This window comes from Ochlerotatus camptorhynchus, unplaced genomic scaffold (assembly GCF_037179485.1).
Source record: "Ochlerotatus camptorhynchus isolate MF236.1 unplaced genomic scaffold, CSIRO-AGI_Acam_v1.1 ptg000193l, whole genome shotgun sequence".
Classification (NCBI taxonomy): domain Eukaryota; kingdom Metazoa; phylum Arthropoda; class Insecta; order Diptera; family Culicidae; genus Ochlerotatus; species Ochlerotatus camptorhynchus.
In genome coordinates this window covers 8089759-8114358 of record NW_027040683.1, presented here as the reverse complement: position 1 = coordinate 8114358, position 24600 = coordinate 8089759, and the positions used below count along the sequence as shown (strand labels likewise).

General features: G+C 39.7%; 2 protein-coding genes across 2 annotated transcripts in view; one reads left to right on the top strand and one right to left on the bottom strand.

The window, feature by feature from the left end:
* LOC135702533 (uncharacterized) overlaps positions 1-24600 on the top strand; it is a 92684-nt gene that overhangs the window by 10001 nt on the left and 58083 nt on the right. The gene's annotated exons all lie outside the window — the stretch shown is intronic.
* pck (Claudin superfamily protein pickel) lies at positions 1305-17365 on the bottom strand. The gene is made up of 4 exons (XM_065223618.1): positions 17228-17365; positions 16802-17010; positions 16542-16737; positions 1305-2564 (listed from the first exon to the last, which is right to left on the bottom strand). The coding sequence occupies exons 1-4, from the start codon at positions 17268-17270 to the stop codon at positions 2281-2283; spliced, it is 732 nt and encodes a 243-aa protein (XP_065079690.1). The 5' UTR covers positions 17271-17365; the 3' UTR covers positions 1305-2280.

Here is a 24600-nt window from a genome sequence, read left to right as displayed (position 1 = left end):
TTGCTTTACACCCGAATGCAACCGAAACTTCCATAACGGCTTTCAGCAGTCCCTTCGCGTCTGCCATCGGTGAAGATTGAAAAGAGATAGCAAACTATGCTTTCTCTTTCTAAAAAAACGATGTACAATGGAATCATTTTTGCGTCGAGTCAACTCTCAGCTTGATTTTTGCACATTGTGAATAGTCTCGCAATATCAAAGGAGCGCGTAATATTGCGAGCGCATGAGAGCGGCAAAATATCAATTGATTTCTGATTTTGCCAACACTGGGTATGAGATTGTAAGGAGAAGCCCGGGAGTTCTTTCTTTTTCTCCGCACTTCAAGCTTTATTGCTCATCGCATATTAGCTTATTGTGTGCTCTCAACTTAGTGTTCTAGATGCACTTCCACAGTTATTAATTGAGAGCTTTCGATCCCTGTACCATTTTCGCATTTTTTTTGTGTGGTAATTCCAATCATACTATATGCCCAGGGAAGTCGAGAAATTTTCCATCCCGAAAAATTGGGTTGTTTAAGGGTATTGAGGTGAGGTAGCAGTAGCAGTAGCAGTAGCAGTAGCAGTAGCAGTAGCAGTAGCAGTAGCAGTAGCAGAAAACAAATTCAATAAGTAATAATTGGAAGGAGAAGTGATTCTGAGATAAACAAAAACATTCATAATTTCCAACTTTTTTTTTTTAATCTGGAATTTTGGAAATGAGAAATTGCAAAATTTAATACCTGGAATGTTTTTTTTTTTTTTTTCCTTTGGTTTGTTTTCCGTCGATCTTGTTTTCCGTGCTGAGCACCAATGCTACCGACGCGCCAGGAAGGCAGCTCCCACACCTGGACCCTACCTATCGACCCATCAACTCATGAAACGGGGACCAACGGCTTTACTTCCGTTGATCAGAGATGTTATGCCTCAGAACATCCCGACGGCGCCGACTGGGATTGAACCCAGGCCTGCTGGGGTGAGAGGTAATCACCATTACCACTACACCACCGGCGCCGTTAGCCTCGAATGTTTGAAAAAATCAAATTTTTGGGAATTGAATACTTTTGAAAACTAATTTTATTTTTAGAATTGAATTAAATCAAGACGACAAGAAATGTTACTTGGCACTTTTTTAAATTCCTACCTTGATTTCTTTCGTGTAAATCAAATTAACTGGAAACACACATTTAGAAACATTTGGAAAGCAAAGTAGTTTCGGTGATCGATAAGGTGAAGTCTCAAGTTTTTACCAGATTTTCCTTATTTTTATCTTCTGATGTCGCAATGTCGAACGATTTGGAGATTCTCTTATAGTTAAAAATAATCAAACACTATTTTCACTACAACATTTATTTTCGTTACACTTGTAAGTTGTATATGATTCGTTACATTAAAAAAGTGATACAAAAGCTACTCCGCAGTAGCAGCTTCCTTAACACTAACGTGCTGTATATTGTGGTTGTAAAAATTGTTTCCAAAAGTTACAAACAAATTCTAACCGAGGATTACATGCTATTTATTGGTCGTATAAAAAATAAACTAATTGGACGGCAAAGTATTGAACTGAGATTCTTACAGTTTAAGAATTGTCTTTTTTTCCGATAGAGCTAATTAAACTTTCAAACGAGTTTCGTCAACAGTGTTGAACCTTAACAACTAAGTATAAATGGAATTGATTCGAGAATACGTTTTTGCACTTGACATTCGCTAAAGCTAGGTAGACTACAGAACGGGCGGTCGATACGTTCTAAACTACAATACCAGGTAGATACACAAAATAAAGGTTGAAATTGGAAGAACGTGTGGTCAAAGTAAAAAGTACGTTAATGAGAACCATCGTCGTCGTAAAATGTCTTTATGCACTAATTAGAAAAATTCGAAATTCATTTCTACCGGGCTTTACTATCCCATCGAATGGTCTTTGAAAGTTAGAAGTCATAAATTTCGATGTTTACGTCAAGCGAACATTAAAAAGGACATCCTTTTAGTGACGTCAGTGTTTGCTTGCGTGCTTTGTGTATACGTGTTGGTTGGTATGTGTGTTCTTATAAGGCCACATTTAGTGCATTGTTTTATGTCCTTTGTGCGTGGACCTGCTGATAATGGTAGTAAGGTATTGTTTGACGATTAGTTCGTTGAGGTTTTCTTATTGGATTTGCTACAAACTGCTAGAACTGATTCGGCGCGTGATGGATTGTGCTGCTTATTCCGTGAGCTTGATTTGAAGCACATCTATAGGACGAAACATTCTACGATGATAAAGTTACATAAAATAAAGAGCCGATAAGAGCCGGAAGTAGGGCATTTATATGTAGCCACCGCTGTGCAGACTTCGGCTGGCATGGTGCGACGGGTGATAGCCGGGTTCATGCATTTGCATCTGCATCACCAGGTTCTTGGCTTCACGACGCAGTTCGTAGGACTTTTTGGCTTCCTTGTAGAGCAGCAGGGCTGCCATGGCGAGAATCATGAAGGAAATCACGGCCATGGCGTACGACCAGGACAGAACGTTGAACTTGGGGTACATGAGCCAATCGCGGCGGTAGGCGTTTCCCCCGAAGATGGCCACCGACAGGAACATGAAGAATGCTGAAAGGGAAAAAACGATGAAGTTATTTGGGTATTTTTTTAATTAAAGCTAGGGGAAATGACGGCTTCGGCATGACAGACTATTTTCGGCAACCCAAATTGAAACACTATTTTCACTGGATTTTCTTACGAAAACACTTCGCTGAATGCATGCAAACGATTCTTTATGCTTTCAGCTTCAATTTGACTATATTTTTACCACTGAGAAAAAGCAATCTAGCAGGGTTTTCTTGAAATGAAACACACGCACTATAAATTGTAGCTGATTTCGAGTTGCCGATAATAGAACAGCAGATTTACATGCAGTTCAAATGGAACGGTTGCCGAAGAAAAACTGGTTGCCGACAATACTCGCTCTCACTAGAGAAGATTGGAGCTTTGTAAAAGCGTTTCAAAATAGTTTTTGACAATTCTTTCGACTGAAATTGTTAGAGCAGCTGGCAGCAAAAGATTGTAAACAAACCAATACTGCATATGTGTGCGTTCCATAGAGAAAAAGGCTATAGAAAGAAGGTCGCTGCTTAGGTTGCCGAGAATACGTAAATTCCCCTACCTAAAATTTGCATTCCTAAAAGCTCGGCTTGTACCTTAAAATTTCAGGATACTCGTTCCTCTATTTCTATGAACACAACCCTTGGACTTTGAGAAAATTTCCCGGAACGCCCGCCTTAAGCCCTCCGGACTTGTTATTGGTATTCACTATTCAGTAAGAACAAATCGATTTTTTCGAATTGCATAACTAGCAAAGGGACAAAAGGTGGAAAGCTGCCAAAAAACCCTCCTTGTAAGCATCCACATTTTAAAACATTCTCTAGCTTGGTAGATGTAGAGTGTCTACTTATTTGAATTTTCCAGATTTTTCCTGGACTTTAAACGTAAAATTTCCAGGTAAGGTAAACTTCTATATAACATATATTTTGATTTCATGAATGTATCTTCTTCTTCTTCTTCGCATTTCAAGCTTATTGCATATCGCATATTAGCTTATTGCGTGCTCTCAACTTAGTGTTCTAGATGCACTTCCACAGTTATTAAATTGAGAGCTTTCGATGCCTGTACCATTCTTGCATTGGTATAATTGTGTGGCAAGTCCAATCATACTTCTATGCCCAGCGAGAAATTTTCCAACCCGAAAAATTCCTAGACCGGACCGGGAATTGAACCCAGCCACCTCCAGCATGGTCTTGCTTTGCAGCTGCGCCTTTACCGAATGAGCTAAGGGAGGTCACGAATGTATGTTATATCGAATTGTATCTTATATTGAAGCATGATTTTTAAATTGAGAAACACAGTTAATTTTGCATTATTTTGATAAATTATGAGAAAATATAGCATATTTTGGTAATATTGTTCACCTAGAAGTGCAAAACAGCCTTTCTTAAGAAATTTCATATTTTTCTTGCACAAATATTCACTCTTTCACTAGTCGTCTTTCTAGTTACTATGTTGTTGTCTAAGATGTCTTGTCTCATTTTACGCAGAAAAAACTGAGTGTTAAGCGGCCAACCTCCATTCAAAGCAGCTTCATCAAAAACGTTAACATTTTCATCTCCAGGATACAACGATGTAGAAAGCTGAAGGCTATCCTCATGATCTTGGTTCGTTGTGTAAGAGAAGTCATCAACTGATGGGTTGAGTATTTTCTCAACGATTTCATCATCCTTCAGGATCTTGAACTTTGCGTTTTCTTCGTCAATTGTTTCCAGCTGGTTAATATTATTAATTGTGTCCCTCAGCCTTTCTTGCAATACGGACAATGGCAATTCGTCCTCATCATCACCCGGTGTCTCCGTATGCAATATTTTCCAGGACTTCTGAATGGCAGATTCCGGAACAGCTTCCCATGCTTGGGCAATCCAAAACATGGCGTCTTTCATGTTGATGCGTTTGACGTTATCGTGAAAATCAACCCCTCTTCCCAGAATCTCGTTTGTCATGATCTTCTTGTAACGAGCCTTCACCATCTGAATAACATGCTGACCCATCGGTTGGACTACAGCGGTGAAACTGGATGGCAAAATTTTTCAAAATATGGCTCCGTCATCTGTTCGCAACTCCTTTGTTCTATAATGAGCCGAACAGTTATCTAATACGAGAACAGCTCTCACAGGATGGCCTAGCTTAAAAAAAAAAAAATCAGTAACTATCGGGACGAATTGCTCAAAAACTCATCCACGCATTTTTGAATTCTCTTTAGTAGACAGAAAGATCCTTTAGGTTCTTCAGTGGTCGAGGATTTTTGTATTTTCCAATCACACATGACTGGAAGCTTCAAAGAACCGTCCATATTTGAACAGGGCATAAAAGTTATGCCTCTCTATTGACTTTTCTATCAGCCGCACTGGTAAAATTCCTGTCGACGTATGTTGTCGATGAGATTGCTGTGAGATATAACCCAAGTAACATTTTCAGCTTAATAAGCCAACTTTTCCAGCGTTGTGCTGTAAAGTAGCTGAAAAAATCTGCAGATACATCTACAGGCAGAAGCTAGCCAAATAGTTTTAGAGAGCGTTTACTCAACTTTTTCACAACCATAATTCAATTTGCCAGTCGCACTGAATAACAGCAGCCGCCAATGGTACTACTACGCAAATATTAATGAACTTTCAACTTGTAGCTGCAAAACAAAGCTAATAAAGTGAATATATTACTCATTTGATGGCTTATATTACAACCAACCACTCTTGCTGAATAACATACACATCAAAAGTGCTTTTTCAACTACTAAACAACCTGTACTCAGCTGATCAACAGTGTTAGAGCTGCTTTGGAAGCATTTTTACAGTCATCTAAGTTTATTTTTAGACGTGTGCAGTTTTACAGCATTTACTCTGCTTCTTTACAAAGCTGAAGTAACAAGTCGAAAAAAATAATTCATGTGAACTATTATAAAGCCTCTACTCAACGGTATTATTGTAGAAAGTCATATATATTTGTTTACGGCAGTAGCGAAGTTGGTGTCAAGGTTTGCCAATACGGGAGTTTGATTCCAGGTTCCGGTGCAGGGTAAATAATTTGGTGGTGTGCTTATAACTAATTTCGATTAATTTGATTCTCACAGCAAAATAAACTCAATCAATTCCTCCAACAACAAAAGCGTAAATAATATTTAACCTTGCTTCAAGAGAATGCTGTGTAGTGATTATTGGATAACCATGAAAAGGTTGAAGAAGCGCCTTTCAAGTTCACGCACAACTAAACAGCAGGATATCAGCTGCATAGAAGCGTTAATGGATATGCAATAAGAGCTTGTCCCAACCGTCCAAACAGCTATAAGTACACTGATAAAAATTCTGAATTTTAATTGTGATGTAAACATTAATTCACGTAGACTTGTATTTCATTTCACGCAACCGAGCAACTTGCAAACAATGTTGTTTACAAAGATGAGCTTTTGTACACAATATTTGCTACATTGCATGAAATGTATCAGAACTTTACATGATATATAATGTAAACGTATATGATATTTGACGCTCCATTTATGTGCATCATATTGAACAGAAATTTATACTGTTTTTTCGAACGGAGCATGTTCCGGGTGCTCCCGAGGAGTTTCATAAATTTCCCGACATTTTCCTGAGGCCAATGGAACTTCACTGGATTTCTCAGAAACTCCCTGAAATTCTCTTCAAAACTACTCTGAAGGTTTCCTCAGAACTTATTTGAACTAACTTGATGCCATTAACTTGAATGCGGTATTGTTTGTTAAAGAAAATGTCTATGAATCAGAGTTATGAAAAAAAGTATGACAAAGTATTGAAAATATTGAGAAATCAACGCCTTCGTGTATCATTTATTTATATTTTATTTCGTTATGGTTATTTTGTTTCGAATAGTCAATTATTTATAATTGATTAATTCGAACATCAAGATCAAACCTTTATAGAGCAAGAATGCCACTCCTACATTAATAAACAAGTTTTAAAAAAAATCGAGCATAATTTTGGCATTTCAATCTCCGAAAGTTTATTTAAAAATAGTTTTCGTTTCTGTGGCACTCTTGTTCCATCTGTCCCTATATTCCCCGCCCCCTATGTAATAATAAGTAACGAAAAATCACCCTTTCCCCACATACATTACATAATTTGTAATGCAAATCACAATAGATTATTTTATATTTCTTTTTCAGTTTTAAAAATAATTATTTCTGTACTTACCCAAATGAATAATTTCAACATTCTCATTCTCATCTATGCATTGTGTGTTTATTGCAAAAATGTGGCGACCCCGAAGTGACACTGAATCTATTTTCAGGTTCAATAGTCCCTTTGCACGCTTACTAATAAGTTGTTTTATTTCCCTTGCCCCTTTATCAACGTCCCAGGTACAACTGCTTCAACGAACAGATAGACTCACTCTGACTCAATTTATCTCTATCAACACACTCTGACTCAGACCTCGAGTTAGATGCATGGTGAATCAGAACGACTATAGCTTATAAGCTCAATGACTGAGAGAGAGCAAGTCTGGTCAGATGAACACATTCTCAGCATTTGTCTGTTCTCCAGCTGAGTTGAGTCGGAATATTTTTGTTATTGCCTCTGTCCTATTCGTAGTGAGAGCCTGGTTGGAAAATGAACATTGTGAGTTGTATCTCTCAAATACTGGTACTGAGCTTTCATTGATGCGAAAATTTGCAACATTGCTCAGAACTAATCTGAATCTCTTTTCAGAATTACTTTGAACTTCTCCTCAGAACTACTCTGAAGTTCTCCTCAGAACTAAGTTCTCGTCAGATCTACTATGAAGTTCTCCTAAAACTTCTCTAGATCTTCGATGAAGTTTTCAACATTTTCCTGAAATGTACAAAGTTGTGTGAAAATTCTATTGAAGATCTTTGAACTTTCCCGATATTCGGGACTTCTCTAAAGATATCGTTACTGATTATGTTGCATTGAACAATGCGCTTGCGGAAATTGATTGACAATTTATCGAAACAGCCGCTAGCGTTAATGATGCTGTGGATTTTTTCAGTACTGCACGGGAAGATGATATTTTCCGCATTGTCTCAGCACGACGAGCCCCGCAAAAGCCTCCATGGTCTAAAACGCTGGCCAGACTGAGCAGTTATAACATGTTATAACGGTTGTCAAATAATTGCAACACAGAAACCACCATCAAGATAGCGCTATAACATGTATAACTCATTTACATTCATTTCGTACATTCATTTACATTCATTTGTCTCTAACTTTTTTCATCAACAAAATTCCGTAAAGTAATGTATGAAGCTTTCGTAGGTTTTACAGTTAGCTACAACTTTTGTCAACAATTCAAATCTGTATCTCTTATGCATGATGAACGAGAGCAAACTGAACTCACCATTGTTTTTGAGTGAATGTAAATTACATTCACCGAAAAGCAATAACATGTTCTGCTCTCTCTAGTTCATCATGCATAAGATATACAGATTTGAGTTATTGACAAAATTTGTAGTTGATTATATAACCTACAAAAGCTTCATACATTGTTTTACGGAATTCTGTTGATGAAAAAAGTTAAAGGCAAATGAATGTCAATGAATGTACGAAATGATTGCAAATGATTTTCCATGCCTGCTCACGCCTACGTGAGCTAAAACGTAAACGCTCTACCGTACTTCGAAAGTATTGTAATACCCCGTTCACATTACAGCCTATATCACGTAATATATGCTGTCTTGCAATGAGCACTCATACATAGGATTTCCAGTGAAAACTAGATGTATGAGTGCGGGGTATAACTCTCGCTCGCAGTACTACAAACGACTGTTCAATTTTGCGAGTCGTAGTTATCGAAATTACAATCGTTTTCTCTATAATCGACAAGTGAAACGCACGGAAGCGAACCTTCGCACGAATCCGAAAAGTTTTTGGACGTTTGTCAACTCCAAACGGAAGGAATCCGGGTTGCCTTGTTCCATGTTTCTCGAGAGTGACTCGGCTAATAGCAAAAGAGAAAAAGGCAACTTGTTTGCTCGTCATTTCAAGCAAGTGTTCCACGATTTCTCCGCTTCGCCGACACAAGTGCCGGATGCTATGTGATGTGTTTAGCTTCGATATTCCACACATTTCAGGAGACATTGTGAAGCTCTTGTTCGATGCCGGACCGGACGGCATTCCGTCATCAGTTCTAAAACGTTGTGTAGCCTATTTCTGCCTTCCACTTGCGAGGCTATTCGATCTCTCGGCACAGCAATGTGAGTTTCCCTGCCGCTGGAAACTTTCTTATCTGTTCCCAGTCTACGAAAAAGGAGATAAACGGAATGTCGCAAATTATCGTGGAATCACCTCTCTGTGTGCCTGCTCAAATCTGTTCGAGATTATCATAAATGATGCTCTGTTCGCGTGTTGCATAACCGAAGCGCTCCGTGTCCACGAACCTGGTGCAGTTTACTTCTAACTGTTTGCGATGCATGGATTCAGGATGGCAAGTCGATGCTGCATTTGACACGGTGGACCATAATATGTTGCTTGCCAATCTGGATATACTTGGCGTCTCGTCAACGGCTGTGGATTGGTTTAGAATTTACTTGGTGAATCGCTATGTACGGGTGAGGATTTTACGCGTCGGAATCGGATGTTTTCTCAAACAACTCGGGAGTTCCGTAAGGCAGTAACCTAGGACTGTTTTCGATCTTTTTAAACGACGTCGCCTTGCTGATACCATCAGGATGCCGTGAAAATCTACAAAATTATTAAAAGTCTCTCGGACTGTTGGGATCTCCAGAATAAGTTAGATATTTTTGCTGACTGGTGGTCAAGAAATTTGATGAGTCTAAGCATCGAAAAATGTAACATTATTTCCTATCACCGAAAAATCGAACCAATCATGTTTGACTATGTTCGCTACGGACGCTGTCTTGCTGGTGTAGAGCTCATTAAGGATCTCGCCGTTTCCTTGGACTGCAGACTCACTTTCAGACCCCACTACAATGACATCATCTCCAGAGCTAATCGACAATTGCCGACGAGTTCCATGACCCACTATGCCACTCTACTGCTCGCTTGTGCGATCCTTTTTGGAGTCAAGTTTAGTTGTTTGGTGCCCTTTCCATGCTAGCTGGATCACTAGAATGGAATCCGTTCAACGCAAGTTTGTGAGATATGCTCTTCATTTCCTCAACTGGCGTGACACAACGAACTTGCCACCGTACGAGGAGCGTTGCCGTCTCTTGGGAATCGAACCATTAGAGGTGAGACAGACGGTCGTTCAAGCTATGTTCGTTGGAAAGCTGCTTACGGGTGACATTTACTGTCCAACACTGCTGGCTCAGCTAAATATGTACAGTCAGGAATCCTTATTGCCGGGGTAACAAGGGCGGGAATAAGAAACCGCGAATAAGGATACCCACAGCTTATGGGATTTTCATTAATAGGGGCTGTGGTGGATTATCTCATTTGTTTCAATATATAGAGCTATACTGTCTTCGACAAAGTTGTTGTACTGGGTGTTATTGGATTCAGGTTTCCTTTGGAACTACGCCGCTAGAGGCGCTTCACTTTTATGTTACTTATGACGGGGGCTATAATGTATGTATCATAGGTCCAACATAGAATATTTCATGATCATAGCCATATATAGAAAGTTACTGTCTTGAGCAAAGTTGTTCAAGTGACCAAGTCTTTTCGGATGGTGGCCATATTATATAAGCTGTATCTCAAAATCCTGGCCATATAGAAGGTTACTGTCTTAAGCAAAGTTGTTCAGGTGATCATGTCCTTTTGTATGGTGTTCATATTAGTTCAGAACTATCTCACTACGCAGCGCTAGTGTGCACTTGAACTTCCTATATAAACTGTATATCGAGAACCTGGCCATATAGAACGTTGCTGTCTTGAGCAAAGTTGTTCAGGTGACCAATTCCTTTCGGATGGTGGTCATATTATTTAAGAACTCTCTCACTACGCGGTGCTAGTGTGCACATGAACTTCCTTAATATATTATGTCTAGAAAGCTTGTCCATATAAGATGTTGCTGTGCAATGTGAGGACACGAAACGGAATAGGGATGACGTGTAGAGAGGCTGTAAATCGATTTCGGACGCCATTTTAAAATCCAAGATGGCGGTCATTGATTCAAGAAAAACTGTCAAATACCCTACAATATGGGTATTTTCGGAAAGGGAACGACGTGTTAAGTCTGGAAATCGATGCCAGACGCCATTTTGAAATCCAAGATGGCGGTCATTGATTCAAGAAAAACTGTCAAATACCCTACAATATGGGTATTTTCGTAAAAGGAACGACGTGTAGAGTCTGGAAATCGATGCCAGACACCATTTTGAAATCCAAGATGGCGGTCATTGATTCAAGAAAAACTGTCAAATTCCCTACAATATGGGTATTTTCGGAAAGGTAACGACGTGTAGAGTCTGGAAATCGATGCCAGACGCCATTTTGAAATCCAAGATGGCGGCCATCAGTTCAAGAAAAACTGTCAAATACGCTACAATATACACCCAACCGGAGGATGTAAGATTCGCTTACAATTATGTGGGATTCATCATCAGAGGATGTTAGTGGAGACCGCATGAATCGAGGATGCGATATACCTAGCTGCGGACCAATGCAAGAAAATTGGAGACCGAAAAATGTAGAGTGTATTAGTGAGGTAAATTAGTTATGTCGAAAAAAATAGGAAACAGATTGCCGACTGCACTCGAACCACGAACGTTGCGATTATCAGACCTGTGCTTTCTCCACTGCTCTCTCCATGCTTCTGAATATGGATAGCCTAAAAGCAAACATAAGGCGGTCATTTTCTCGCATACTCGACTTTGTATGCTTTTTCTGCTGGAGAGATTCGAGGCAAGTGTGTGCGTCGTTCTACAAGCTTACTGGTATAGTTGAAAGCGTACATAGAACACGAAATAAAAAAAGACTAAAAACCATTACATCGCCTGCATGGTCAATTTCTAACATTCGTTGCGATGTTTATGAACAGAGGATGATAGGAAACTGAACTAACATTCATTGTAATAGATTTTTGGTTTGCGTGTAGGTATTTTCGGAAAGGGGATGACGTGTAGAGCCCGGAAATTGATGCCAGACGTCATTTTGGAATCCAAGATGGCAACCAACACTTCAAGAAAAAATGTCAAATACTCTACAATATGGGTATTTCCGTAAGGGGGACGACGTTGTAGAGGCTGTAAATTCGATGCTAGACGCCATTTTGTAATCCAATTGTAACAATTGGTTCGAGAAAAACTTGTTCCGAATGTTTCGTCATCGGTTACTTGGCCTTTTCCGTACCGTTGACCGTAACTATTTAGTTTAAGTTTTATTAATTTATTAATGGTCAGTTGAATTTTTCAACATACAATAAACAAATTCTGCTCCAAAGCTCCCCTGGAATTCTTCTCACATTTAATCGTTTTCCTCCTTAGCGTTAGCGTTAGCGTTAGCGTTGTTATGATATACTTCGTAGATTGGATACTAGCGACACTCACGTCTCTTCTGAAATTCTCAGTTAGACTACTTTCAGGAATAATGCTGAGGAGTAAACATTGGTTCCAATCTAAACAAGAGTAACAGAAGCATGACTGTCGCTATTCCCGGCCACGCCCATCTTTACCATAACTAGGGATAGGGAAGGAAATGTTGATGTAGTACTTACTTAACGAGAGGCCACCGACTTAGCGACACCCTCATAAGTGCTACGGAGTTGGAGGGTTGGGTAGGGTATTCGGTTAGGATTCACCTCAAGTTGGCGATGCAACCAAAAGTATGTATTGTTTATTTGTTGTTTATTTAATCTCTCGATAGCCGGCTATCGAAAGAACATATTAATTTTGTTTAGTGATAATGAATTTTAAGAGTCATGACGGAGAGCTTGGGATTAAACCCATAATTTTCTGCTCAGTAAGCAAAAACGATCCCTCCAGGGTCATCGAGCATCTCAGAACCATAACACTTCGCGACAATACAGGACTACGTTTTCGCTTGATATGCAAATAGTTTCCGAGGTTAATGTTCAATATCAAATATACAAATTATGGTGGCGATTTATTGTGCTGTGGAAGAGCATGGGGTTAAATCCATGATTTTCTGCTCAGTAAGCAAAATCGATCCCTCGAGGGTCATCGAGCATCTTATAATCCACAGCACTTCGCGTCAAAGTACGAATATATGGATGAACTATCTATTATTGAATAACTATTATTTACGATAATTACATAAAATAAATAAAATATAAACTACAAACAAAACGTGACTGCTAAAATCTCAAAAAAATATTCTCACAAATATATTTCACGCCACCAGGAATATCAAAACCATTAGACGTTATAATGATACTCTGCACATGTTAGACACAAGAAGAGGCCAAAAAGCAAGCGTCCGACACACAAAACCCGCCAAATCCACTTGCAGTCACAATCAACGATTCTATGAATCGCGAGCGTTCACGAATCATAAAACCGCTGACTGCGACACTCTGAAAGCGAAATTGACAGGCTCTATGCGTCAAACACCCGCCCTCCAATCTCCTCACGCATCCAACAGCACAAATCTCCATTACAACATCTAACGAATTCAAAACTCCGAAAATCACTCATCTATAGCAAGTGCATGCAACCATTCTTCATGATACACTTTTTCCGCCTATCTTTCTATTGGGCCTGTGGACATGCGTTAGCTTCGAAACTTCTAACCAAACTGGGAAAATTTTCAGATCACAAAAAAAAACTTGAAAAAAAAAAACTTTCAAAGGTAATTACAAGTAAAATAAATATTAATTATTTAACGCAAAAACGAGCAAGTAATATTAAATCTCTTGTATCGTATGCTAAAGCTGATTGACTGTAAAAAAATAATATGCTTCAATAAAATAAAATATTAATAAAATGATATGCAAAATTTATTAGAAGATCATTACTTTATTGGTGAGAAGTTTCTAATAAGCCCTCCCAGTTCCTCTGTATACAGAACAAATCTGATACTATAATCAGAATTGCTCAGTCTGCATGAAGCAGCCGATTTCATCAAGGAAGTTCTATTAACAACCAAGAATTAATCTTTTGAGGCATACTGAAGCATTAAGAAGGTGATATGTGTCACTATAGGAAATCATCATCGTTGCAAATATAAAGAAATTAAACATAACCCTTTGCTTCAGTACCGTCAACCTCCATGTCCATGGGGAGGGACATTTAATCGTTTTCCTCCTTAGCATACGAAAAGTGTAATGAAATTGTGCATCGAATTCCCTTTCTATACTTCTATACATTTCTTTGAATTCTCCTTAAAATTATCGTGAAATTACCATGATGATTCTCCGGACCTCGTTACAAAATTTCCTTTGAATAACATTCAGCATTCGGTTAGAACTCTATTCAGAACTAACTAAACCTAACCAAACCTGACACTTTAAGTTCCTCAAAACTAACTTGCCCTTAAATTTCACTTAAAATATCCCTCAAAATTCTTCCCAGAACTTCTTTGGAATTCCACTCCAAATTCCTTTCAAGTTATCCCTAAAATTCCATGAATATTCTCATAAAATTCAGAAATGAAACTGATATTTTTTTCAAATCTGGGTTCTTGCAAAATGTTCCATGTCCGACATCTTGAATCTCTGTTGAAGATTTCCAAAAATTTCTTTCAAGTTTAGTCCATGTTTTGGAGTAATTGTTTAAGCTTAAAATCTATGAACTTAAAATAAATCCAGCATTATTAAGCTCATTAAGAATAAGAAAATACGGAGAAAGGTACAGTTAATAGCATTTTAAAATGTTATGAAATATTTAAATTGATTCATTATTTTCTTAAAAATCCGTTAGGCAGGAGAATTTAAAAATTCCTTGAGTAATGATGGAATTTCCTGTGAATTCCATGTTTTTTCCAGGAAAAGTAACATTCCCCGAAAAATCCCAGTTATACAGAGATTTTCAGGTTTTTTTTTCAGGTGGTAGACACCCAAGATCTTGATATAAAATGTTTCATGGCAAACTCAGTTTCTCAGTATATGGGGGAAAATGATTTAAATTAAGGATTTGGGAAAAATCGACACATTTTTCAAAAGCAAAAAAAAACGTACTCCAGGAGTACATAGAAAAACAAAAACGAAAACATAAAGTTATTCTGTTCAGAAAATGCACTTATTTACTATAAATGATTTCGCTGAAAGTTTGGAGGTGCGATTGCATAACCGAAAGTTGAGTGCTTGGAGCAAGATAAAATATCCTGTGAATACCAAATCTAGGTATGACAATAGTATAACTGGCAACCGAAATATTCAATCAAAATATCTTGTTACTTCGTACGTTAAGCTCTAACGATTTTCATAGATGTGAGGAAATGCTATGCTTTTATCAACATGAAGCTTTAGTGTGATAATTTATTAGCTAAAGAAAGTTTTGAAGCTTGATAGCTCCGTAAAAGTACTGCAGTGTGAAAAATGAACAGAAGTTGAAATTAAGCGAAGGGCCATTAATGCGACAACACTAATCAAACACATATTCTTTTACCTAGCTCATACATTCATGGATGAGGGAATTTGAGGTATGTCCTCAAATGCACAGGCAAAAGAGTGCGTGTTTTACTTGCTCATATACTGTCTGTGGCTGTGGAATAGTTCTTGCGATGTTTATCACTGCCTAAAGCCCCATGTTGTCGAAAGCATTTCCAGGCGATGGTGTGTTATACAGCTCTCCCCCGAAGAACGTGTTACCCACTGAGTTCTACCCACCGCTTTGTCTCGGTGGGTTTTCAACCAAGCGCTCTATTTTTTTGCCGAAGAACGCGTTACCCACTGAGTTGCACCCACCGCGTTTTATCGGCGGGGTTTCAACCAGTTGGTCTGATTTTTTGCATGTAAGTAGTGCCAATGGAGAACTAGTCACTCGCAGAAAATCAGAGCGCTTGGTTGAAAACCCACCGAGGCAAAGCGGTGGGTAGAACTCAGTGGGTAACGCGTTCTTCGGAGGAAAGCTGTAATAAACAAATCGATTTTGCATGGCTACCCTAGCTAGGTTGTATCAGTGAGATCTTGCGTCGAGAAGTCAATTGGCACTACTCACATACAAAAAATCAGACCGACTGGTTGAAACCCCACCGAGAAAAAGCGGTGGGTGCAACGCGTTCTTCGAGGGATAACTGTAATGCAATTCTTCATTATCCAACTATTGATATGCTTCTCTCGTCATGACCAACGTAATCATCTCAGAGAGAAGCAGTAGGGTGGTGTTGCGTGATGTACCATCATCAGCATTGTTGACGGTTACTTCCGCCTTGAGTTATTACATTCAATCAAAGTGTGTGGTTACTTCGTACGTGAAAGTTACGATTTTCAGAGTTATGAGCGTTCAATTTTCACACTTCCGTACTCTAGCGGAACTATTAATCTATCCTCATTAGAACTTTCCTTAGCTGATAAATTATCGCACTAAAGCTTCAAGTTGATATAGGTATAAAATTTCCTCCTAGCTCTGAACTTTCTTATATTAAGCTCAATTGATGTACCGTTCTGATTCATATTTCGGACAGTCTTATATTTCGGACACTTTCATTTTTAATTAAATATTACATCCAGTTAGAAACAAAGTAATAATGTTAGATGATCGTGGAGGGCACTAGTCAAAAAAAATTTAAAATTTACAAGACATGTGGATCATATTCAACCGAGATAATCAACTTTTAAAAGTGTCCGAAATTCGAGTTTAAGTGTCCGAAATTTGAATCGGCACGGTACTATCTTCTGCTAATATGATCAGGAATGGCTGTTATATACACTCCAGGAGTACGGATTGACATGCTTTTTACTAAAGCTGCTTTCCCATATACTGAGTGAGTTATTTTCTTCATATACTGTGGAAAAGATAATTGTACGTGCCTTGCTAATTATGCAATTGGTAGGAATCGACACGACCCAATGTGCGATGGATGTTTCCTTGAAACACTTTTAAGCTCGCATACAATTAACCAAAACAGCCCCTTAAAGACCTGCTGCAAGTCTCTATTCAACGATTCAAACCTAAACGTAACTACTCACACGAGGAAGCGATTCCCACGAACGAAACCGATGTCAGCATCCACTCGTAGCGCAGCACCATCTTCAGGGGCCATCTCACCAGTTCACAGGCCATAATCACCAACGAACCGAATGTGCACAGGAACGATAGCGTCACGAATGCCTGAACCACCATCAACCAACCGGGCAGCAGGTACTCCCGAATGACATAGTATTCCTGCAAAACAAAATTCCAGTTGCATTCATCGTTCCTAACCAGGCTCATCCCATGCCTAACTGACCTCGCTAAAGATGTGATGGCACCCGTTGAACAGTTTCGGAAATTGGTAGTACGGATAGCTGAAATCCTTAAAGCAATACTCCCATAGACCCATGTTTTTAAACGAACTGAACGATTCATCGTAGGATTCGATCCAATACGGCGAGCAAAAGCTCATCATCAGGAATATCGATGCGACATAGGATAGGATGGCTCCGGCTACCAAAGCATCTGCAATAGAGAACATTCAATAGGGATAGTTCGAAACCATCGCTACGCAGTGTATCGACCGTACACAACCAGGTAGGTGGGTGTGTATGCTTGATTCACCGCCGCCCCGCGTAGAGCAACAAAAACAACAACATCAACAGCAAAACTAGGCGGAGGTGTCTAATTCAAAAATGTCCACATTGCACAAACTTCTACCACCTCCGCCCGACATACTCACTTGAAGCCTTCGGATATTCGTTCTTTTCGATGGTCGAGGACATCGTTAAGGCACTGCAACCTGTGATAAAAACCGGACAAAAATACCTCCAGACAAGACACTTGACTTGACTTGACTTGACGATGATGGTTCCTCCAGCGCTGCACTCTGTTGATTGAGTGAACACACTCTTCTAGCTAAATAACCAAAATGAATGCTTAAGCTTAGTACTGCCATACAGATGAAATAACTATCGGGCTGCCAACTTGAACGAAACGAAAAAGCAGCATGAACTCACCTACCAACCAGACAGATTTTGTTTATGTTCATTCAAACTTTCCTCCGGCGAGAATGTGCATGGAATGCATAAATCGAAAACAAACGACCGTGCGTTCGTCACATAATGAAGCATCCGCAATACGTAAGAGGCGGGTAATGGGGTGGGTGAAAGCAAGCGACACCCGTCTGCAGAAGCTATGATGGATGGCATAATCGAATGAACGAGCTAATGAGCGATCGAACACGGGTGTGTTAGTGTCATGTGAAGGGGCACACCTCGCTGGGCAAATAAAGTGTACATGGGTACATGTTTATATGCGTAGTAGGTACCTAAATGGATGAGTCACGAGTTGATGTGCTCTTCTGAAAATAGCCGTTGCCCAAAGATGTATGCAGGTGGTTTCAAGAGGAATGTTTCAAATTGACAGTTTTAGACGACTTTAAAACAGGGTTCGCTACTTGCAGGACGTAGAAGTCTCCCGAATTTAAGCGTACACAGTTTGTGTGAATGTATGTGTGTTCTCCTGTGAGATGATGGTGGGGAGCATTGTAAACAATTAAGAATATGCCTACTTATTTTGTCTCAATCAATTAGATGCAGCGAAAAAATCCTGCTGAAGTCACCTCAATGCACATCCAGTAATTTATTCTTATTGTAAAAAACAGTGATAAATCCACCTACCGGTGCCTTTCTTATGCATATTCAAATAGTTTGTGAGTTTGTCAGCAGGATTTCGAACCGAGCTCAACTAAAAGTGCAATGGTTATGGTTAAATGGTTATGGTCAATGTATTTTACACTCCAGGGACGCAGGATTTGATGACATGAACATGTCTTCATTTTGTAGACGTTTGAAATTCTGTAAAGTCATTTTTTTCCTGCAGACATTTTGAAGACATTTCATGTCTTGTGAAGATTTTAGAAGACATGTTGATATTGAGACTTCCATAGGCTTTTTGATATTGAAGCAGACAAGCGAAATTTTTTGCTATAGAAATTAAGATTTTTACCTGATATTTTGAGGTCCTACTGTTGAAAATGTTGACAATGAAAACATTCTGTTCTGTGCGTTGCTTAATAAGGTGAGTGCTTTTCCATTTTTGACAACTACTGATTTTGATTGCTACGGTTTTCTTTTGAATTCAGTTAACGGTGCGTCATTGCTTTTGTCCAATGCGTGATTTCACTAGACTTATCTTTATGAATAAGAGATGGTTAGAAATCTAATATTATTCAGAAAGCACTGATACAAATTTGTGTAAAGTTAGTGAAGCCTTCATTAAAAACCACGATCAGCTGGATATATCAGAATAAAACTTCATCAACCTGAACTCTTTAAAACATCCAGAGGACTTAACTTCCTGATTCCGTCTAGGTAAAATATCAGAGATACGACATTTTCACAAATGTCTAGAAGATTTATTTGATAACTATCACATACGAATATCAACATAATTATCTAAAATTATCAAAGCTTTCTGAACTTCTGCCAAGATTCCTGTACAGTAACGACCCGCTTTTAGTATCCCCTCCGCGTATCAGACTTTTATTTTTCAATAATTTCACATAACCGTAATCCCAAATAATTCTCATTCATCTTGAAGATTAATGTTTTAGGTATACTTTGTTGCAATAAGACCAATGAAAAAGTACATGGATTTCGTAGCACATTAGAAAGGAATATTAAAAGGGGGGCCTGGCAAAATTGGGTCATTAATGTATCCCTTTAGTTTATCCCAAGTTTCCTAAGCTTCTATAATGGTCCATGAACTTGTGAATAGTTTCGCGAATCTCTGGTTGGTTCAGCCAACTTCTGCAATATATTCATCGCTCATACAAAGTTTCCTAGAAATAGAATTTAAACTTCTAAGAAGATCTATGAGATTGTTTAAGCTCCCTTATCTCTTAACCAATATCTCAGAACACACATGAGCTTCTAAAAACTCCCGAGAAGATCCTCATCCTTTTGTTTACGAATATTCACGAACATCTGGGAAGTTCCTCCGTTGAAACCAAATAAAGTTTCCAAAACTTCGAGAAAGTTCATTGAGCTTTTGTGAAGCTAGATCCCTTACAAAATGCTACAAAATTCCTAAAAATTGATCCAAAATTCCTCAAAACTGCTAAGAATTTTCTTAACTTCTACAAACTTTATTTTTACAAAGAGTAATCCAACTTTGTTGTTGAATTCGACCATTTTGACGCCCGCTTTATTTTTAAAAATGGCGATTCAATCAATCAATACATTCATAGCTTTTTTGCTTTTGACGTTTTAAACAGTTTTTGTTTTTTATTTATTCACCGAAATTTGTGAATTTTTTACAGTTTGATTTTTTTTTTCTGGTAAAGGTAATCCAGTTTCCCACAACATCATTTCAATTAGATGAGCTTTTTTCGTGCGATTTATTGAAAAGTCAAAATAGCCTGATTCCTGCACAAACTTGATTTATTAGCCCTAGCGAACAATTATTGAAAGTTTCATGGAATTCTGAGAGGTAAAATTTGAAAATCAATAATTTTTTCTATATTTGGGAGCATCCATTAATTACGTCCCGCCTCCTTTATGTCACAGATATTGTCACATTTTTCTCATGCGATGTAAAAAAAATCGTGCATTGAACCAAACGGACTACACTGAAGTTCAATGGATTTCTCGGAAGTTCAAGGTTTTTTTTTTTTGGAAGATGTGCCAACCTCTCAGAAGTTGTATAGACTTCTCGTAATTTGAAAGAACTTCTCGAAAGTTCTATGGGCTTCTCGGATATTCTATGGACTTCTCGGAAAATCTATGGTCCTTGCAGACATTCTACTGGCTTTTTAAAGTTCTACGAACTTCTCAAAAGTGCAACAAACTTTTCAAAAGTGCAACAAACTTCTCAAAATTCAACGAACTTCTCAAAAGTTTTACAGACTTCTCGGAAGTTCTTACTATACAGACTACGGTTTTCTTAGATGATATTGTACAGACTTATCGGATATTCCATGGACTTCTCGGAAGCTCCATACCCTTTTCGGAAGTTCTATGGACGGGTCGGATACTCATTTTGATAAATTCTAGAGACTTCTTAGAAGTTTTACGGACTTCTCGGATGATCTACGGATTTCTCGGATGATCTACGGACTTCTCGGAAGATATACGGACTTCTCGGTGGTTCTACGGACTTATCGAAAATTCTAGGGATTTTTAGGATATTCTACGGAAATCTCGGACTTCCCGGAAGTTCTACGCACATCTTGGATTTGCTTTGGACTTCCCAAGTTTCAAAATAAAAGTTCATATTACTCCCATTTCCAGCATCTCGAACAACATCTTTACAATTCCCCGACTGCTCCAGAAACAACCCGAAACATCCGAAAAATTTGACTAACTCTATTATTCACAGAACTTCTAAAAATTTCATAGATCGTCCGATATGTTCTTCCGACAAACTCACGAATTTTACGACAAGTACACAGAACCTCCAAAAAGTCCAACAGAAGTTCTGTCTAATTCATGGATCTTACGACTGTTTTGTTTTTTTGACGTAGAACTACGTCTTTGTCGACTATACTGGGGTGCAAATCAAAAAATATGTGTGGTGAAGGAATGTTAGGTTTTGAACGCTTGTAACTTTGTCATTTATAGATGAAAATAAAATCCAAATATGCCAATCGATAGTATATTACATTACAAACCTTCTGAAATGAATATTTTTCCAATTTTTCTGTAATTAAACTTTTGAAAATGTCGAAATGATAATTTTATTACTGTTTTCATAAAATAAGCCTTTTTCCCAAACCCAGTCATCATAAACGAATACCACTTGGTTACACATCATTCTGCTTGAACCTGAAAAAATATAAATCAGCGCTGCTCTCCTGCCTCTGCTCACATTCCTGTTCGCAGATGATACCGCAATAGCCGTCAAAGGAAGGATGCCTCGCGAAATAACGAACAAACTTCAACGATGCCTTAACGCCTTTGCTGATTATGCCACCACGTGGAAATCAATGCTTCCAAAACACAAACAATCATGTTCCTCCATCGACAATCACCCAAACCGGCTCCCTCTTGCACTGTAATCATGGATGGCACAAGGGTTGAGTGGTCCGCCGAAGTAACCTATCTCGGGATGTTGTTTGACGAAAAGCTCCTATTCCGCTCGCATGTGGAGAAAACCGTAGTCAAGTGTTCCGCCTTGGTTAGAAGTCTGTATTCGCTGATTTGCCGCAGATCCCGCCTCTCAAGGGTGAACAAACTGGCCGTCTACAAACAAATCATAGCACCTGCGATCCTCTACGCAGCTCCGGTGTGGGAATCATGTGCACAGACTCACAGGAACAAAATTCAGGTCGCTCAGAATAGAGTGCTGAGGATGGTTCTTGATCGTCCTTTCGACACTAGAATAACAAATTTACATGAAGAGGCAGGCATTGCCAAAATAGATTCCAAAATTAACGAAATTAAGGCTAAATTTGCACAAAAATGTAATTTATCAGAACATGCTTTGATAAGCAATTTGTATATAGTAGGTTAGGTGTATATAGTAGTTGTAGGTTAGTTGTAGTTGTAAATAGTAGTTATCAGTAGTCTCCTTTTTCCAATTCAAATCAAACCAATCCCACCAAGGTGGTCATACTTTAAAATAGACCTGATAGGACTAGGAACTGTAAATAATAATTAAAATCTCAAATGTACTAAAGTTGAAAAGACGCATCTGTGTCACTTAAAAAATTCATACATGTAAATCACACATTCACAAGAAATAAAGATCATTTAAATGGCAAAAATGCCTCTGCTCATTACCGCTTCGGACGGCGTGGCACTAGGTCCTGCAGCAAGCAGGATCAAGTCAGCGGCTAAAGGTGGATCACGGCGTGTCCACCACAATGAGGAATGAGAATGACAAAATATGCATGTTACACCCCCTCCCCCTTAACAACAACCTCTCTCCCTCCCCCCTTAACAATAACCCGAAAAAGACATGGACTTTGAAGATCATTTTTTTCCGGGAAATAAATTTTAAGCAAACCACAATTATGTATAAACAATTAATTTTTTACATGGAGAGCCAACATTTTCAAAAAACAATTGCTTAACAGGAGACATACACTCGATGGATTACCAACAACTGACTGTAAAACATATCTGGTACCTCTATATATGAAATTATATTAACATCCAAAGTCCATCCTTTTTTACATATTCTGCACTAAAGAAACTTTTTGCTCCACCCCATTCATAAAAAACAGCATGAAATCCTGTCAGGTGAAAATATATAAAACAGCGCTGCTGTCGTGCCTCAGCTCATCATCATTCTCGATTCTCTGCTTGTACGTCAAGCAGTACAGTTCGGTCTTTGCTCGCTCTGTCGAGTTGTTCTAAAGTTTCTAGTTTGTTCCAAACATTCGCAGTTTAATCGCGTCGTCAGTAGTGTCGGTCGCTTCGTGTGATGGGAAGACAGCGCTCCCGGAGCAGGCTCCGAGAGAAAACGGAGAAGAAGAACAGCGGTGAGGGTAGCTTGAGTGTACCTATTTCGAATAGGTACGCTACTCTTCCCACCGATGTAGGGAATACCACCTCAGCCACGGTGAAGCGGTCAAAGAAGAGGAAGAAAAATCAAGGCCAGTCCGATGGTGCGAGTGGACGGGACGATGCCACCGCGACGAACGTCAGCGTCATTGGTGATTTCGGCGACGCCGTCGACAACGAAACTGCTGCCACCCCGAGTGCAGCAAAAATGAAGCTTCCTCCACTGGTGGTGAAGCAAGTCCCACTCAACACGCTGATTGGCGATCTTTCATCGCTGGGCGTTGCAGCTGAGTTTAAGCTCGGCAGGATCGGCACCAAGGTGATGCTCCGAACCAAAGCGGAGTACGAAGTGGCCGTGAAATATCTGAAGGATACCAAGGCGGAATTCTTCACGCACGACATCCCCGGTGAGAAGCCCTTCAAGGTAGTCATCAGGGGTCTACCAAACTTCGACCCCAAGATGGTCGAAGCTGAAATCAACCGGTACAAGCTTGCCCCAATCGCTGTCTTCCGAATGACAAGGAGAGACGAAAACGTGAAGACGTACCCGGATTGTCTTTTCCTGGTGCACTTCCAGAAAGGGACAGTCACGCTCAATGCGCTACAAGCCATCCGATCAATCTGCTCCATCATCGTACGGTGGGAGCCATACCGTGGCGGCCATCGTGACGTAACGCAGTGTATGAGGTGCCTCAATTTTGGACACGGTACCCGCAACTGCAACATCAAGCCACGCTGCAGCAACTGCGCTCAAGAACACGCCACTTCCAACTGCCCTGCGGATGGAGCCGTGGCGATAAAATGCGCTAACTGTGGTGGTGCACATCAAGGTTCCGACAGACAGTGCTCCAAACGCGAGGACTTCAAACGCATCCGAAAGCAGGCGTCAAGCAACAATCAACCAGGACGCAAGAAGGACAAAACCCCATCATTCAGGACGGAGGATTTTCCGCCTCTTCGTGCTCCCCAGCAAAGGCAAGCGAATTCGCGGGTGCAACCCGCCCCCCCTCAAGAAGCTTCCGGTGATTTTGCTGGCCAAAGCTCTTCATCCCCCCCTGGATTCTGGAGACAACCAACAGCGCAAAACAACAACCCCGATCTGTTCTCAGCGGATGAACTGATGGAAATTTTCGTCAACATGTCCGGTGCTCTTCGTAAGTGCCGCAATAAGCCCGAACAGATCCAGGTGCTCGGTAAGTTCATCATCCAGTATGGCGTCTAAACCGCTATCTATCGTCATCTGGAATGCTTGCTCTGTAAGAGCAAAAGAGATTGAGCTTGCCGACTTCCTCCGCAAGCACAGCATCGACGTGGGCCTTCTAACCGAGACCCATCTAAAGTCCGGCGACAGCTTCTGGTTGCCTGACCACAACATTATCCGGCTTGATCGCACCAGCTCCAGGGGGGGTGGTGTTGCGGTCGTCGTCAAGAAAGGAATAAAATACCACACTCTGTCCCATATCCGCACCACTATCATCGAGGCCCTTGGTGTGGAGGTGGAGTCGTCGACTGGATACGTCCAGTTCATCGCCGTCTACTGCCCTCGACAGTGTGCCGCCAGCAGTGGACTAGCGGCTAAATTCAAGAAGGACCTGTCCACCAT

What these genes read in the sequence shown, in the direction of transcription:
- pck (XM_065223618.1), bottom strand. Translation starts at nt 17,270, where the DNA reads ATGTCCTCGACCATCGAAAAGAACGAATATCCGAAGGCTTCAA. An exon ending in GCCATCACATCTTTAGCGAG is followed by an intron (nt 16,738 to 16,801) that starts GTCAGTTAGGCA and finishes TTTGTTTTGCAG; the next exon opens with GAATACTATGTCATTCGGGA. An exon ending in CGTGGGAATCGCTTCCTCGT is followed by an intron (nt 2,565 to 16,541) that starts GTGAGTAGTTAC and finishes TTTCCCTTTCAG; the next exon opens with CATTCTTCATGTTCCTGTCG.